The sequence below is a fragment of the Rhinoderma darwinii genome, chromosome 7 (assembly GCF_050947455.1).
Source record: "Rhinoderma darwinii isolate aRhiDar2 chromosome 7, aRhiDar2.hap1, whole genome shotgun sequence".
In the NCBI taxonomy this organism is placed as follows: Eukaryota; Metazoa; Chordata; class Amphibia; order Anura; family Rhinodermatidae; genus Rhinoderma; species Rhinoderma darwinii.
In genome coordinates this window covers 133,824,508-133,840,545 of record NC_134693.1, presented here as the reverse complement: position 1 = coordinate 133,840,545, position 16,038 = coordinate 133,824,508, and the positions used below count along the sequence as shown (strand labels likewise).

The 16,038-nt window shown below is 40.0% G+C and overlaps 1 protein-coding gene across 1 annotated transcript in view; it reads right to left on the bottom strand.

The window, feature by feature from the left end:
- The window catches only part of LOC142656799 (laminin subunit beta-1-like), a 72,479-nt gene that overhangs the window by 54,102 nt on the left and 2,339 nt on the right, over positions 1 to 16,038 (bottom strand). Inside the window, exon 2 of the mRNA XM_075831712.1 lies at positions 1,275 to 1,378. Within this exon, the coding sequence (XP_075687827.1) occupies positions 1,275 to 1,329 (55 nt within the window). The 5' untranslated portion in view covers positions 1,330 to 1,378. The remainder of the gene's footprint in view (positions 1 to 1,274; positions 1,379 to 16,038) is intronic.

Sequence of the window (16,038 nt, the reverse complement as noted above, 5' to 3'; positions counted from 1 at the left end):
ATATAATAGTTTTATAATAGTCTTATGTGGCAGAGGGGCCTTTGGACCCCCTCATGCATCAGGGCCCGCGTGCAACTGCTACCTCTGCACCCCCTATAGCTACGCTCCTGAATAGAGGCAATAAAATCACAGTTATAGGTGAACACTGTCCTGCCGAGAAGTCAAGCTGATGTTCAGGACATTGTGTTCCTGTAGAAAGCAAGCAATGAAGCAAGCTTACATTCTTTTCCCATCCACTGCACCGCACAAGAATCACAAGACGTATACTCCATGCCTCGAAACGTACAGTATACAGCTGGCAATCCGACTGCCCGGCTATGCCTTTAACCCTATGTGTACTGAGCAATAGCTGTCAATCAGCTTGCTGGAACAGGACCATTGTCCACACGGTATAAAAGTCCATTCTGAGAACAAATACTAATGCAGCACCAAATCATGAGCTACAGAAACCAGAGCATGGGAGGCATTTCTTAAAGGGTCTGCTTTTTAAGATGAAAAAGATGATCTGCTCTTTATTTTTTTTAGAAACAGCGCCACTTCTATCATTGGGCTGTGCCTGGTAGTGCAGCTTAGTAACCTACCTGTCATGTCAGTTTTAGTAAATACTTGTATTACAAATGTAATAACAATGTTGAAACATCTTTTCATAGAATTGTACATTGTTTGGTTCCTCTGTTATTCCTCCTGGAAATGTATGACAAAACTGCCATTTAGGTGTTACCATTTCCCTTGCCATTAGGGTGTGTCCCTACACAGTCTGACATTGTCCGCACTGATTGGATAGTGTCAGTCAGAGTGTGTAGGGACATGCACATGGACAAGGGGATGGTTACATCCAGTTGCCAAATTATTCATATATTTCCAGGAGAAATAACTGGCATAATGCACAGCATCTAAAAAGAGATGCTTCTGCAAAGTTTGGGAAATTTACTAAAACAGACATGTCAAGATAGCAGATAATTTAATTGCATAAAATGTGTGCAGCGCTATAAGCTTAGCTGTTTGTGCTCCAGAGTTTTCCTGCCTTCAGTATCTAGGACAGGAAGTAGCTACCTGAAATCTACTAATATTAGCTCATGGTTATAATTTCTCTGTCACTCGGTCACCGAGAGGATCCTACCCCCCCCCCCTCAGGTTTCTCCGGCAGTCAATCACAGTGAGAAGATCCTGTGTCCCACGTCCCCCTCCTCATAAATTATGTGTTGTCTAATAAAAAAGATATTCAACCAATCACACGTCATATTCACAATGACCAGAAAACATAAGAAGCTTACCTAAAAGCAGGAGAGACACAAATCTCTGCCGCCATAGTGTTTTCCGATGCGCCATCTCCAAGTTGATGTTTCACAATTTACTTCCAAATTCTTGTGTACTCTGCCTAAAAAAACAAAAAAACAAAAAAACGAAATCAAATTGCACAAAATAAAAAAAAGGTTGTGTATTAGAACAGTGAAGCATTGTTGGCTATTATTACATCTGTGTCTAGAAAAGCTGGGTGACAATTAGTGCGTGTGAACATACCCTTAGTGCTACTACAACTGATATGAGGTTGTCAGATAACTTTCCAAAAGCCCATAATATAAAACTTGCTTAGTTATGTTGAAATTTAGTGGCGTACACAGAAGAGACGGGGCCCCCACTGTAAAAAAAACAACAACTGGGCCCCATATTATGGGTAGGGTATGGTGTTTTCCATGCCCTTTCCATGGCCCTTGGGTCAATCCCCACCCCCTTGTTTATTAACAATGCATCAATAAAGAAACTTTGCAAATAGTCTTCTTGATTAAAAATCTGCTACCGTTTTGTGCATACAGCTCCTATGAAGAGCTGTATGTCTCAATGGTTACAGACTACAAACAAACCCTGTGTGTAGTCTAAGGGTATGTTCACAGGCAAACGCAAAATACGTCTGAAATTATGGAGCTGTTTTCATCGAAAACAGCTCCTGAATTTCAGACGTTTTTGCATGTACTCGCGTTTTTCGCGGCGTCTTTTACGGACGGAATTGGAACTGTTCCTCATTGGAGTCAATGAAAAACGGCTCAAAAAACGTCCCAAGAAGTGTCCTGCACTTCTTTGACGCGGGCGTAATTTTACGCTCCGTCTTTTGACAGCGACGCGTAAAATTACACCTCGTCTGCACAGAACATCGTCAATGGGCAGATGTTTGCTGACGTATTGGAGCCGTCTTTTCAGGCGTAATTCGAGGCGGAAAACGCCTGAATTACGTCTGAAAATAGGTCGTGTGAACATACCCTTATCCTGCAGATATGTGTTTCTCCATTTTTAGGGTATGTTCACACAGGCTATTTTCAGCCGTATTTCAGGCCGTAACTGGCCTGAAAAACGGCTGAAAAATCGGAAGCAGAAAACCTACAAACATCTGCCCATTGATTTCAATGGGAAATACGGCATTTTGTTCCGACAGGGGCACCTCATTTTCAATTAAAGGCGTGTAAAAAGACGCCCCGTAAAAAGAAGTGCATGTCACTTCTTGAGCCGTTTTTGGAGCCGTTTTTAATTGACTCAATAGAAAAACAGCCCCAAAAACATCTGTAAAAAACGCGGCAAAAAATTATTTGCGATTAAAAAACCTGCTGAAACTCAGGAGCTTTTTTCCCTTGAAAACAGCTCCGTATTTTCAGACGTATTTTGTTAAGCGCGTGAACATACCCTTACTGCCCACTCTTCGTGATAACCTACAGGCAGTAGAGGAGGGGGGAGAAAAAGTGCCACATGACGGCAGGACCAGACTACACATCGGCTATGCTTGTAGTCTGTAACCATGGAAAGAAATAGGTCTGCATAGGAGAAACCAAATTGAGTGTGGGGGGGGGGGGGTCTTATCTGCTTGAATGCCCTGAAAATAAAGGGCTTCTGATCAATTTGGTGCATCTTGCCAGACATGTTTGACACTTTTCTCTTCTTTCTGGCACTCAATGGCTGACGTAGTTTACACCAATATTTTGCGCCAAAAGAATGGCACATGCTATTAATAAATCTGGTACATTATACAACTCCTCTCAGCCACCCCCAATTTTCTAGACACTTTTTAAACCTGTTAAAGAGGCTCTGTCACCAGATTTTGCAGCCCCTATCTGCTATTGCAGCAGATCGGCGCTGCAATGTAGATTACAGTAACGTTTTTATTTTTAAAAAATGAGCATTTTTGGCCAAGTTATGACCATTTTCGTAGTTATGCAAATGAGGCTTGCAAAAGTCCAAGTGGGTGTGTTTAAAAGTAAAAGTCCAAGTGGGCGTGTATTATGTGCGTACATCGGGGCGTTTTTAATACTTTCACTAGCTGGGCGCTCTGAAGAGAAGTATCATCCACTTCTCTTCAGAACGCCCAGCTTCTCACAGGTCCTGCATCGTGACGGCCACATCGGCACCAGAGGCTACAGTTGATTCTGCAGCAGCATCAGCGTTTGCAGGTAAGTCGATCTTACCTGCAAACGCTGATGCTGCTGCAGAATCAACTGTAGCCTCTGGTGCCGATGTGGCCGTCACGATGCAGGACCTGTGAGTGACGTCACAGATCTGCACTGTCAGAAGCTGGGCGTTGTGAAGAGAAGTGGATGATACTTCTATACACCGCCCAGCTAGTAAAAGTATTAAAAACGCCCCGATGTACGCACATAATACACGCCCACTTGGACTTTTACTTTTAAACACACCCACTTGGACTTTTGCAAGCCTCATTTGCATAACTACAAAAATGGTCATAACTTGGCCAAAAATGCTCGTTTTTTAAAAATAAAAACGTTACTGTAATCTACATTGCAGCGCCGATCTGCTGCAATAGCAGATAGGGGTTGCAAAATCTGGTGACAGAGCCTCTTTAAGTAAGGTGTAAAAAGTGTCTAAAACACATAATAAAATTGGCATATGGCATGTATGCCAGTGCGCCATGTACAGCCCCCTTTAATGTGACTCTGGTGGCACTGCACCTGGCACCACCAAGCTTTTTCTGGTTGTCCCAGACACGGCATTGTGGGTCAGTTGCAACAACAAAAAAAAGATGAACTTCATCAAGACTGCTATCCCACATCATGCCTAGAATTTACAATTTAAGGGGGTTGTCCAGGATTACGGAAAACGGTCTGTTATTTTTCCAAAATCAGCACCCCCCTTGTCTTTGGGCTGCGTTTAGTATTGCAGCTCAAGTCAATGGAGTTGAGCTGCAATACCAAATGCAGCCCATGGACAATAGTGGCACTGTTTCTGAACAACCTTATTAAAATATTTCTATGGGCCCCTACACCACTAAGTAACACATCTTCAGTCTTTGTCTACCCTTCCAAAATGAAAGGTGACTATATATTGGTTCCAATGGGCAACAAGGCCCCATATCCATGGTTTTGATACATGAAACCAAATCTATACATATATACCATACATAATAGGAAATGTATAATGTTCATATAAACTGGAATATAATCCAGGAAACAAACACTGGGGGTGCTGTAGCATTTTGGCCCCAACCTGTGGTGCCCATAACTCCCCGCCAGGGCCACAGCAGATGGTGTGGAGGTTTGATGGCGTATCATGCTAATCCCTATTCAGAGTAAAGTTATCACATAGATCTTGAGATACAAGGTGGAATAAAGAATTTTGCCACACACGCAGTAAACGTCCCACCCCCTCATTGTCGGGATCCTCCCTCCTAGCAGGTTACGGTCATGGACCACTCAATAGCAATAGCTCTTCTCATTGTCGCAATTTTTATTATAAGTCAAATTTATGGACGGACCAGTCCCGCAGGAGAGGCCAGACATATAAACCACAGTATAAGTCTATATGGCCTCCCGATATAATAGGGTCCATATTTTACAACATGGAGAATTAAGGGTTAATATATTATAAACCTATTAGCCGGGGTCCGGTGTAATACTATTCTAGAAAGATTTAGAAGATTTTTTTTTATGATAAACTAATTTTATTTTATCATTTTTTTACACCAGTCTACCTAAACACACAAATTGCAAATTTTTGAATTTTTGAATTTTTTTTTAAATATTTGATCTCAAAACTTTTAAATATTAGTCCTTTGGGTTTGTCCATCTTTGTTTGTAGCTGTGGCCTTATTGTAGAATGAAAGGTTTGGTCTAATACTTTATGCTCCAGGAAAATCCACTACTAGTTTCCCAACAATGGGAATTATCTGCCACGTGGAAAATGATTCCCATCATTACAGAAACCTTTCCATGCATGGCCCCTTTAACACCCGAATTGTGAAAAATATTAACACTCTGGTTGAATTGGGGGGCAAATAATCCCTATGGCCTATTTATATGGAGTATTATATCTCTATACTGATGGTTTTGCTGAAACCCAAAAACATTTACAAAAAGTTTTCAATCACAACAACAATATATTTTTCTTTTAAATCCAAAATTGCAGTCACAAATGTTCCCTGGTCACTTAAATCACATTATAGTAAAACTAATATAATATTATACAAATCAGAACAGATGCGCAAATGTTTATAAAATACAATATAACACATAGGAATCAATTAAGATGTGGATGAACCTTCCTGCTGATCATGTAGATCCCTATTGTGGAAATTGACAATTGCACAACAGAAAACAATCCAGCCTATTATATTATATTATATTATATTATATTATATTATATTATATTATATTGTATTATATGTGTATACTTATTTTTATGTAATTGTATATTATACCTATCCTGAAATCCTGAAAGAAATGGCCATTTGAAATCAAATAAAGATAATATGTTTTTTTCCTTAGATGTGAGGATGCCCAGAAAATGAAAAAAATAATGGATAATGAAACAGATAATAAAATATACACTTCTTAAATACAGTATATGGAAAAACAAATAGATGATAGATAGATAGATAGATAGATAGATAGATAGATAGAAATATATAAATCTATTTATGTAACGATCTATCTATCTATCTATCTATCTATCTCATATCTATCTATCTATCTATCTATCTATCTATCTATCTATCTATCTATCTATCTATCTATCTATCTCAATCATATCTATCTATCTATCTATCTATCTATCTATCTATCTATCTATCTATCTATCTATCTATCTATCTATCTAATATCTATCTATCTATCTATCTATCTATCTATCTATCTATCTATCTATCTATCTATCTATCTATCTATCTATCTATCTATCTAATATCTATCTATCTATCTATCTATCTATCTATCTATCTATCTATCTATCTATCTATCTATCTATCTAATATCTATCTATCTATCTATCTATCTATCTATCTATCTATCTATCTATCTATCTATCTATCTATCTATCTATCTATCTATCTATCTATCTATCTATCATCTATCTATCTATCTATCTAATATCTATCTATCTATCTATCTATCTATCTATCTATCTATCTATCTATCATCTATCTATCTATCTATCTATCTATCTATCTATCTATCTATCTATCTATCATCTATCTATCTATCTATCTATCTATCTATCTATCTATCTATCTATCTATCTATCTATCTATCTATCTATCTATCTATCTATCTCATATCTATCTATCTCATATCTATCTATCTATCTATCTATCTATCTATCTATCTATCTATCTATCTCATATCTATCTATCTATCTATCTATCTATCTATCTATCTATCTATCTATCTATCTATCTATCTATCTATCTATCTATCTATCTATCTATCTATCTCATATCTATCTATCTATCTATCTATCTATCTATCTATCTATCTATCTATCTATCTATCTATCTATCTATCTATCTATCTATCTATCTATCTATCTCATATCTATCTATCTCATATCTATCTATCTATCTATCTATCTATCTATCTATCTATCTATCTATCTATCTATCTATCTATCTATCTATCTATCTATCTATCTATCTATCTATCTATCTCATATCTATCTATCTATCTCATATCTATCTATCTATCTATCTATCTATCTATCTATCTATCTATCTATCTATCTATCTATCTATCTATCATCTATCTATCTATCTATCTATCTATCTATCTATCTATCTATCTATCTATCTATCTATCTATCTAATATCTATCTATCTATCTAATATCTATCTATCTATCTATCTATCTATCTATCTATCTATCTATCTATCTATCTATCTATCTATCTATCATCTATCTATCTATCTATCTATCTATCTATCTATCTATCTATCTATCTATCTATCTATCTATCTATCTATCTCTATCTATCTATCTATCTATCTAGCTATCTATCTATCTATCTATCTATCTATCTATCTATCTATCTATCTATCTATCTATCTATCTATCTATCTATCTATCTATCTATCTATCTCATATCTATCTATCTATCTATCTATCTATCTATCTATCTATCTATCTATCTATCTATCTATCTATCTATCTATCTATCTATCTATCTATCTATCTATCTATCTATCCTGATTCTCATTTACTATCTAATGAATGAATGTTTATGTTCATTCATTCATTCATATCTTCTTAGTATTGGGAAATTTTCTACCACTCATTTAAACTTGGGCAGCCTTTTCGACAAGTTCTGAGACATCTTTACGTGTTTTTTTTTAACAAGCCCAGTACATTTCGTCTTCCCCACTTCTAGATCCCCCGGTGTTTTCTAATACCTCATTATAACCAACTAAATATATTTCTAGATAAAATACGACATGAAGTCGGTTACCTTGGAGTTGACGTCACAGACTCTTGCGTCTTCTACAACTTTTTGCCAAGGACTAAAACTCAGTGCAAACTTAAAGAAGAAAATTCAGTATCTTATCTCTCGGAGAGGGTCCGGCCCCCCAATGATGCATGGGGGGGGGTGTTATACCAACTTACAGCGTGAGAACACTAGCAATGTGAAAACAAACAAGCAATAGTGCAGCGAGCGAGCAGGAATAACGGGGCAGCGCTCCCTCCCGCCGGCCCTGATCCTAAATGGAGTGATTCTTATTCAAATTGGTACTGTCATTGGTGAGCGCAGGGCTGAAAGGGGAGCACATGGTTTCCAAGCTACAGGAATGCAGAGACTGATTTTTTTCTGCTCCGTGGGTCATACACTAAGCCTGCAGTCTCCATCGCTTTTTATGTGGAACGTACGGAGTCCCTCTCCCTGGAACAGGCCCGCTGGAAAGTTTTACAGGACTGGCGGCTGCCTAACCATTGCCTCTTTATAAACATCAACTCCAGGCAATGAGGGTACAGACATTTATAAGGAATTAAAGTGCACTTAAAGGGGTTGTCCAGGATTAGAAAAACATGGCTGCTTTCTTCCAGAAACAGCGCCGCATCTGTCCGTGGGTTGTTTCTGGTATTGCAGCTCCATTGAAGTGAACGGGCCTGAACTGCGATACCATACCCAACCTGTGGAGAAAGCTGCAGTCTTTAGAGAAGGACTCTGACAGGACTTGGGAAACACATCCCTACAAGAGTGTATAAGGGTATGTTCATATGGGCTATTTTCATCAGTTTTTCGGGCTGTAAACGTCCCGAAAAACGACTGAAAAATCGGAAGCAGAACGCCTACAAACATCTGCCCAATTCGTTCTGTTCCGACGGGGTTGTTTTCTACGCGTCCGTTTTTAAAAACGGGCGCGTAAAAAAAACCTCGTAAAAAGAAGTGCATGTCACTTCTTGAGACATTTTTGGAGCCATTTTTCATTGACTCAATAGAAAAACAGCTCCAAAAACGGCCGTAAAAACGCAGCGAAAAACGCTAGTTTGATTAAAAAACGGCTGAAAATCAGGAGCTCCAAAAGCTTGAATGACAAATTGGCTCTGCTACATCTGTATTTGTTATATGGGTTGTACAAGATGAGAAAAACACGGCTGCTTTCTTACAGAAACAGCGCCACGCTTGTCCGTGGGTCATGTCTGGTATTTCAGCACAGCTCCATTGAAGTGAATGGGACAGGGTAGCAATACCACACACAACCTGTGGGCAGGCATAACACTGTTTTTGGAAGAAAGCAGCCATGTTTTTCTATTCTTATTCAACCCTTTAAATTCTTAATTTCCAAGCATACCCTCAGGGTTTAAAGTGAAGGTTCAGTTAATATAATATACTTAAAGGCTATACTTTCAACAAGACAACCCCGGTCCATGTGCCCATTTAGACCCTCCCACCTTGAGACCCCCCCCCATCTATCAGTCTGGTAAACTGGCCCAATCAAGTATTCCATAGTTGCCCATTTACCATGTAATACTACATTTCCCCTGTAGTGGTCGCTGCAGAGTAAAGATTTGGAAAGTCGGAACTACCCCTGAAAATATCGGGGCTGATCACTAGGGCACCAAAATGGTCTTGTTGCCCACAGCAACTAATCACATTGCAGCTTTCATTTTTCCAGAGCAGTTTAAGAAATCTAAGCTGCGCTCTGATTGGTTGCTATGAGAAGATTTGATAAATAACGACCCATTAATGTTCTATATCCGTATCCTCTTCACCTATATATACAGGTGCCTCCAGAAAATTGGTCAACGACTAAGAGCGGCATCTGGTGTCATTCAGAAAAGTCATCACTCCCCTTACGCTGCATTATATTGAATAACTCAAAGCGCCATAACACAGCAATGACGGACATTGTATTATTGCCGTTTTTTTCTCGGCCCTCTCCCCATATAGCAGATGCCGTCTTGCTAGGATGGCACAATTTGCTGGACTCAGAACAGTCCCATGTATAAGTGGGTATTATGCACAAATTGGTCCATGAATAGAATAGGAAACACCAACAAATCTGTGTCAGTGTCTTGTAGAGCAGCTAATTAATGGGACGCGGAATGTGTCTCTCCGGAGTGATGAGAGGACGTGTGGGGTCCGGATGAGTGATTAACCCACCTCGTAATTAAACCAAATGAGGAGTTTTCAGGACGCATTATAATTTGTTGTGTTAATTGCTAAATATATTTTTGTATTTAGATCTGAATCCTACAATTAGCGGCTATTAGCAGGAGGACAACCATTTTTTTTCTTTAAGGAGGGAAACTTTACTTAGGTACAAATTCAGAAAAAAAATAGTCAAACCCCCAAATCCTCTGATGGGTATTCCTATGACAGAAAGACATCATTTTCTAAACAGTGGGGGTCAAACTGCTGGGCCCCCCATCTATCCTAAGACTAAAGAGGCCACAGCGCTACTTTAGTGCGGTGGCCCCTTCAAATTATTTCCCGCAAATTGCCGCTCCCGGCCACTATGGGCAGAGAACCTCATCACGACCCCATTTACTTGAATGGAGCTGGGAATAACCTATTAAGTTGGCCATAGTGAGTAGATATCTCATTGATCCATCTGCCCATCCTTAAAACCCTCTGTGTACTGGTAGTTCTGCCAACGTTTAAGGGGTCCAGTCTTACTTTTCTATAAGAAAATGGAGACATCTGCTGTATCATACAACAATGGTGGATTATGGGTAGCCCCTGGACCAGTGGAATAACGATTGCGGTCGCGGGGGGTGCAACGTCAACCGGGATTGGAGAGGAAAGCGTCGGGGCGTTATATGTGACGCATCACACATATCCTGACGCTGGACATTCTGTGCTGCATCGCATTCTACTTCCTAGCGCTGCCTGGCATCAAGACTATGGCAGCCTGAGGGGATCCAAGACAACCCATGGCGCAGAAGAGAAGCCGGAGGAGCGCTGAGTAAATGCTTTTTTTTTTTTAATTATTATATGCGGGGGGGGGGGGAAGGGGCTGGTATGGGGCTCGGCAGTCCGTGGTTAGGCCCCTTTCCTGGACAAAATAAGTGTGACCAACTAACAGGGCTACAAAGGCTGGCTTTGCTAGACACATATTCCAGAGAGAAGTGGGTAGGCAGAAGTGGCACCATGATGTAAGTTCACTTCATATGGGAAGAAAATTTTGAGTATACCAAGAGAACAGAATGGTGGAGACCCCATTAAATTGGGGTGGCCCTGGGCATTTGCCCCCTTTTGACTCTGCTATAATCAGAGATTGCCCTACAAACTAGTAGTGGATTTGTAGCTAATGTATGGCGGTCTCAGGGGATTATCGTCTACAACCTCCATATTCCCAAATAGGGCATTTAAAATGGAGTTGTCAAAAGGAGACAACCAGTCTGAGGACGTCTCATAAAGATTTATTTTTGCCTGCAGATACATTTTGTCTGATACCATCTGCTTTCTAAACAGGAACATCAATAACATTTCATATTTCCTGTTGACATAATCCCCTAAGCATCAATAGGATAATATTTCCTTGAAGACAATAGCTTGGCTGATCCTATTACAACATATGACCCCGGTAAGAGTTCATGTCATCATATTTGTCTCACCTGGAGGGAAATAATTAGTAGGGTTCTAAAGGGTCTGAAAAAATACAAAATGGGTAATTATTTATGGAATGTTGTGGTGCCCAAATGAAATGTCTAACCAAGTTACCATAACATGATGCTTTACTAGGTGCTAATGGATTTATTAGATGACAACCCTAGCAAAAAGACCCTGCAATCTAGATGGATGAAGCATTTGGGAAATTGGGCACCGCCATGGGTACGACAACTACAGGAAGCCATTCTCATACCTCTTCTGCCATATAAAAAAGCTGGGGGTCAGTGGTAAGTGCATTGCTTTAAGTTACATCATCATTTATGGAGTTATAGACCCTTATTCAGAAGACAGAATGAGGATCAGCTATGGAAGATATCATAGCAAGCAAGGAAAGGTCTGTTGGGTCCAGAATTTAGGGTCTCACTTTAAGTGACATCATTATATAAAGAAGTTGCAGACCCTTAGTCGGGAGACAGAACAAGGGCAAGCTATGGAAGACTATCACAGCAAACAAGGAAAAGCCTGTTAGGGTCCAGTGGTTAGGGTCTCACTTTAAGTGACATCATCATAAATAAGGGATTTGTAAATCATCATATAAAGGATTCTGTTTCATATTCCAGAAACAGAATGAGGTCAAGCTATGGAAGACCGTCATGGACTCTTATCGTGCCCATAAGAAATCTCCAGCCAAGTTACTGTAACATGATGGCCTACTAGGAGCTGGTGAATTTATTAAGTGACATTTGTAGTATAAGGACCTTGTAATCTAGATAGATTGAACATTTGATTGGGCACCGCCATGGGTGCTACAGCTACAGGAGGCCATTCTCACACCTCTTCTACTATAAAGAAGCCGGGGGGGGGGGGGTGGAAAAGTAATTTCAAGTAATATCATATAAAGGAGCAGTAGACCAATATTCAGTAGACAGAATGAGGACCAGCTATGGAAGACCGATACCACAAGGAAGGTTAGATCTCTCAGGGCTCAAGGGTTAGGGTCTTACTTTAACGTACATCATCATGTAAAGGAGCTGTAGAAAACATGGTAATTGACCAGGGCCCCCGTTTCCTGCGGCCACAAATGAAAGGACCTCCAAGAACTACCCGCTCCGCTGTCAGTTCCAGTAATCTGCTATGCACTTATTTACACTGTGTGGCTGTTACATCCAGCTGCACCGTCCTCTCTGTCTCCTGCTCTGCACTGATTTATATGATTTATTATTTGTATTATGTGGGCTATATATACTGTGTTATGTGGACACTATATGGTAGTATTATTATTGCTTTGTATGGTGGTATTATTTGTACAATTTTATATGGGCACTGTATGGCAGTATTATGTGCACAATATATGGCGGTGGTAATATTATTTGGATTCTGTATGTAGGTATTACTTCGGCATTGTATGGCAGTATTATTTTATATATGCATCTTTTTTAAGTCCAAGGAAACTGGTCTAAGAATGACAAGAGAGGGGGGCAACTTTTCTTCTTGCCTTCGGCCCTATTTTCTATTAAACTGGCCCTGTATGCTGTACTATATAGTATACAAAGAAATTAAATGCCGAGGCCATCACTTCTGCAATGAGCCTGATAGGCATTTGGTCCCCTTCAGGAACCAAGGCCCGGGTGCTACTACATCCTCTGCACCCCTAAAGACACACTGGGTTTTCCATATAGCCAATTAAAAATCTCCCTTTGTATTGAACCCTCTATTGTGTATTTCTGTGACTAGCCCACCCTGCCGGGGGTTTATGGGTGCATTGTCCTCTAAAAGATTGCCATTTTCTATTCAAAAGAATAAATGAGCCCTGATCACAGTTTGCTTACTGTGTGATTGACCTGTGACCCAGATTCCTCATCCGAAATCCAAATCGGATGGATGAGAACTATATATTTATACAGCTTAGACCAGAATATGCGTAAGGATTACATTAGGGTGTGAAAACTTTTGCATTGCTCTGTATATTAGTAGCACGGTTGTCGCATATGGTGTTTAAATGTTATTTGGAAAAGAGAAAAAAAAATTCTCCCAAAATCAAGTAAAATTTTTTTTATTATTTCTTAATTATATCAGTTTCTGGAAAAGCTGGGTGACAACCAAGATGGCCGCCATTACAGTAGACTACAGTACAAGCAAACAAAAGGGAAAGGACGGACCAGAAGGTCATTCTATGCATCTCGCAAAGCCCAACCCATTGAGGAGTGGGAGCCAATAAACGAAGATAGGGGCCCTTATATTAATATTTGCTATGGGACCCCCTCTTTGTACGGTATATCGCTGCTTGAGAACTTATAACTACAGGTGATGTTTAACTTTTATTTTATTCTGACTGTCACTCCCATCATGCCTCTAGACTTTACAGTAGCTTTGTCCTGTGCTCATCGTCGCCCCCTGCTGTGCAATATATGTGAATAATGCGACTATACTGAGATCATGTGCGAATAGTCCGATGATTAAAATATGGATTTTTGTCTAAGCAGCAGGGGAAGGGACGTGACAACTGATTGGAGTACATTTCTGGCTTGTGAAAAAGTGGTTGTCGCTTTTTAAGTGTATTTATTACTAAACATCTTTCCTACACCTAGCGCCCCCTATGGACAGGAATAAGCAAGTGAATTGGAAGAATGTTCACGCTTGATTGTAATTATTTATGAGTCAGTGCAAGTCTTTGATGTGGTTCTCGCCTCATTCTTATTATTACTCGTGCATATTGCACCCTGTGTAGGTTTTGGGTGGACTTTTTACGGAACTTTTTTTTTTTCTGCATAAATTGTTGAAGATGATGAAGAAGGTACAGCTATGCGGTTCCCTGAGCCAGTATCGCATCTGCACAGTCGCACACGGTCCCTAGAAAGTATTTTGTATGGTTTGTATATATGATTTTGCAAATAGATGTGAAAAACACAAGGTGATCTCCAGCCCCCATTATCTGTTCATCTCCTCTCCACCTTATATGCTGTCACAAAATATTAAATATGCTTAGGAGTTTTGTGACAAAATATAATTTTGTAATACAGACTATTATTTTGTGGCATATAATGTTCTTTTATCACATCTTGAATTCAATTTTTTTTATATCGAAAAATTCATTTCAATTTAGAAACGACACCTAATACTCGGGAAGGCTAAGACCTTTATGTTATATATTCTGCATTATTAATTAATTCTTATTAATTATTATTATTATTATTATTATATGCATTATGCACAGAGCAGGGCAAGAGGGGATGGCATATAACAAGAAGGATTCATGCCAGAGTTGCAGACAGAGTAGCTGAAGCACCATCTGACACTGTCCAGCGAGCGCATACGATGGGAGGTGGGGTAGTAGTGTTATCACAAGAATCATTTTCATACCAAAAGTCCTGAAATGCTGTTTATATCCGTTATAAAGTAATTGGAAGTGTTAATTGCATATAAAAAAGTATTTTTCATCATATTTGCTTCCATGAGTCCCCCTTGGTGCTGCAGCTAATCTGTGCTGCTGGGGGAGCCGCTCTGAGAAGAATCAGTCCCTTCCTCTTTTGGCAGCTGACTATATAGTCCCTTCTTAGGCTAAGTTCACACGGAGTATTTTGGGGGAGGAATATCTGCCTCAAAGCTCCAAACGGAATTTTGAGGCAGATATTCCTCCCCCAAAATACTCCGTGTGAATAGCAATTATCGCGCCGTTTTTCGCCCGCGGCCATTGAGCGCCGCGGGCATAAAACACGCTTTCTCCTGCCTCCCATTGAAGTCAATGGGAGGTCGGACGCGGAAGCGCCCGAAGATAGGGCATGTCGCTTCTTTTTCCCGCGAGGCAGTTTTACTGCTCGCGGGAAAAAGACGCCGACGCCTCCCATTGAAATCAATGGGAGGCGTTCTCGGGCCGTTTCTGCCGAGTTTTGCGACGCGGTTTCCGCGTCAAAAAACTCGGCAAAAGACCCCGTGTGAACATAGCCTTACTCTCCAGCAGAGGAATCTTCTCAGCTAAACGGCCATGCTACTGCAGAGGCTCTGCTCCTTCCCTGACAAGCAGGAATGAATCTCCTCTGCTATACGGCCATGCTATTACAGTGCCTCTGCTCCTTCCCTGACAAGCAGGAATGAATCTCCTCATCTATATGCCCATGCTACTTCTCTGACAAGCTGAGAGGAATGAGTCTCCTCTGCTATACGGCCATGCTACTGCAGAGGCTCTGCTCCTTTCCTGACAAGCAAGAAGTCTTCTCATCTATATGGCCATGCTACTGCAGAGACTCTGCTCCTTTCCTGATAAGCATGGATGAGTCTCCTGTGCTATACTGCCATGCTACTGCAAAGGCTGTGCTCCTTCCCTGACAAGCAAGACAAATCTATTTCTATTGGCTGCTATGCAGTGAACAGCAGATCAATATGCAGAGACATGGCTGTGGGGAGAGTGACTGAACATGTGTGTCTACCACCACTTAGCTCAGTAGGTGGACATGCACATTGTTATACACTTTAAACACTAGGTGGCGACATACTATATAAGTAAATGTCATAAGTCTTCATTGGATTGTTTTTTAACAGCATATAAATGGTGAGCATTGTTTATTTGTTAAGATTTATGCAATGAATATGGTATATAATGGTGAGATGACCCCTTTAATGGAGGCAGGAGAAATCACATACCTCCTAGCAGAGCAATTAATGACATCAGAATCTTTATAAAAATGTGGGGGTTTAGCCACTGTGACTCTTAGAGGTCTCAAA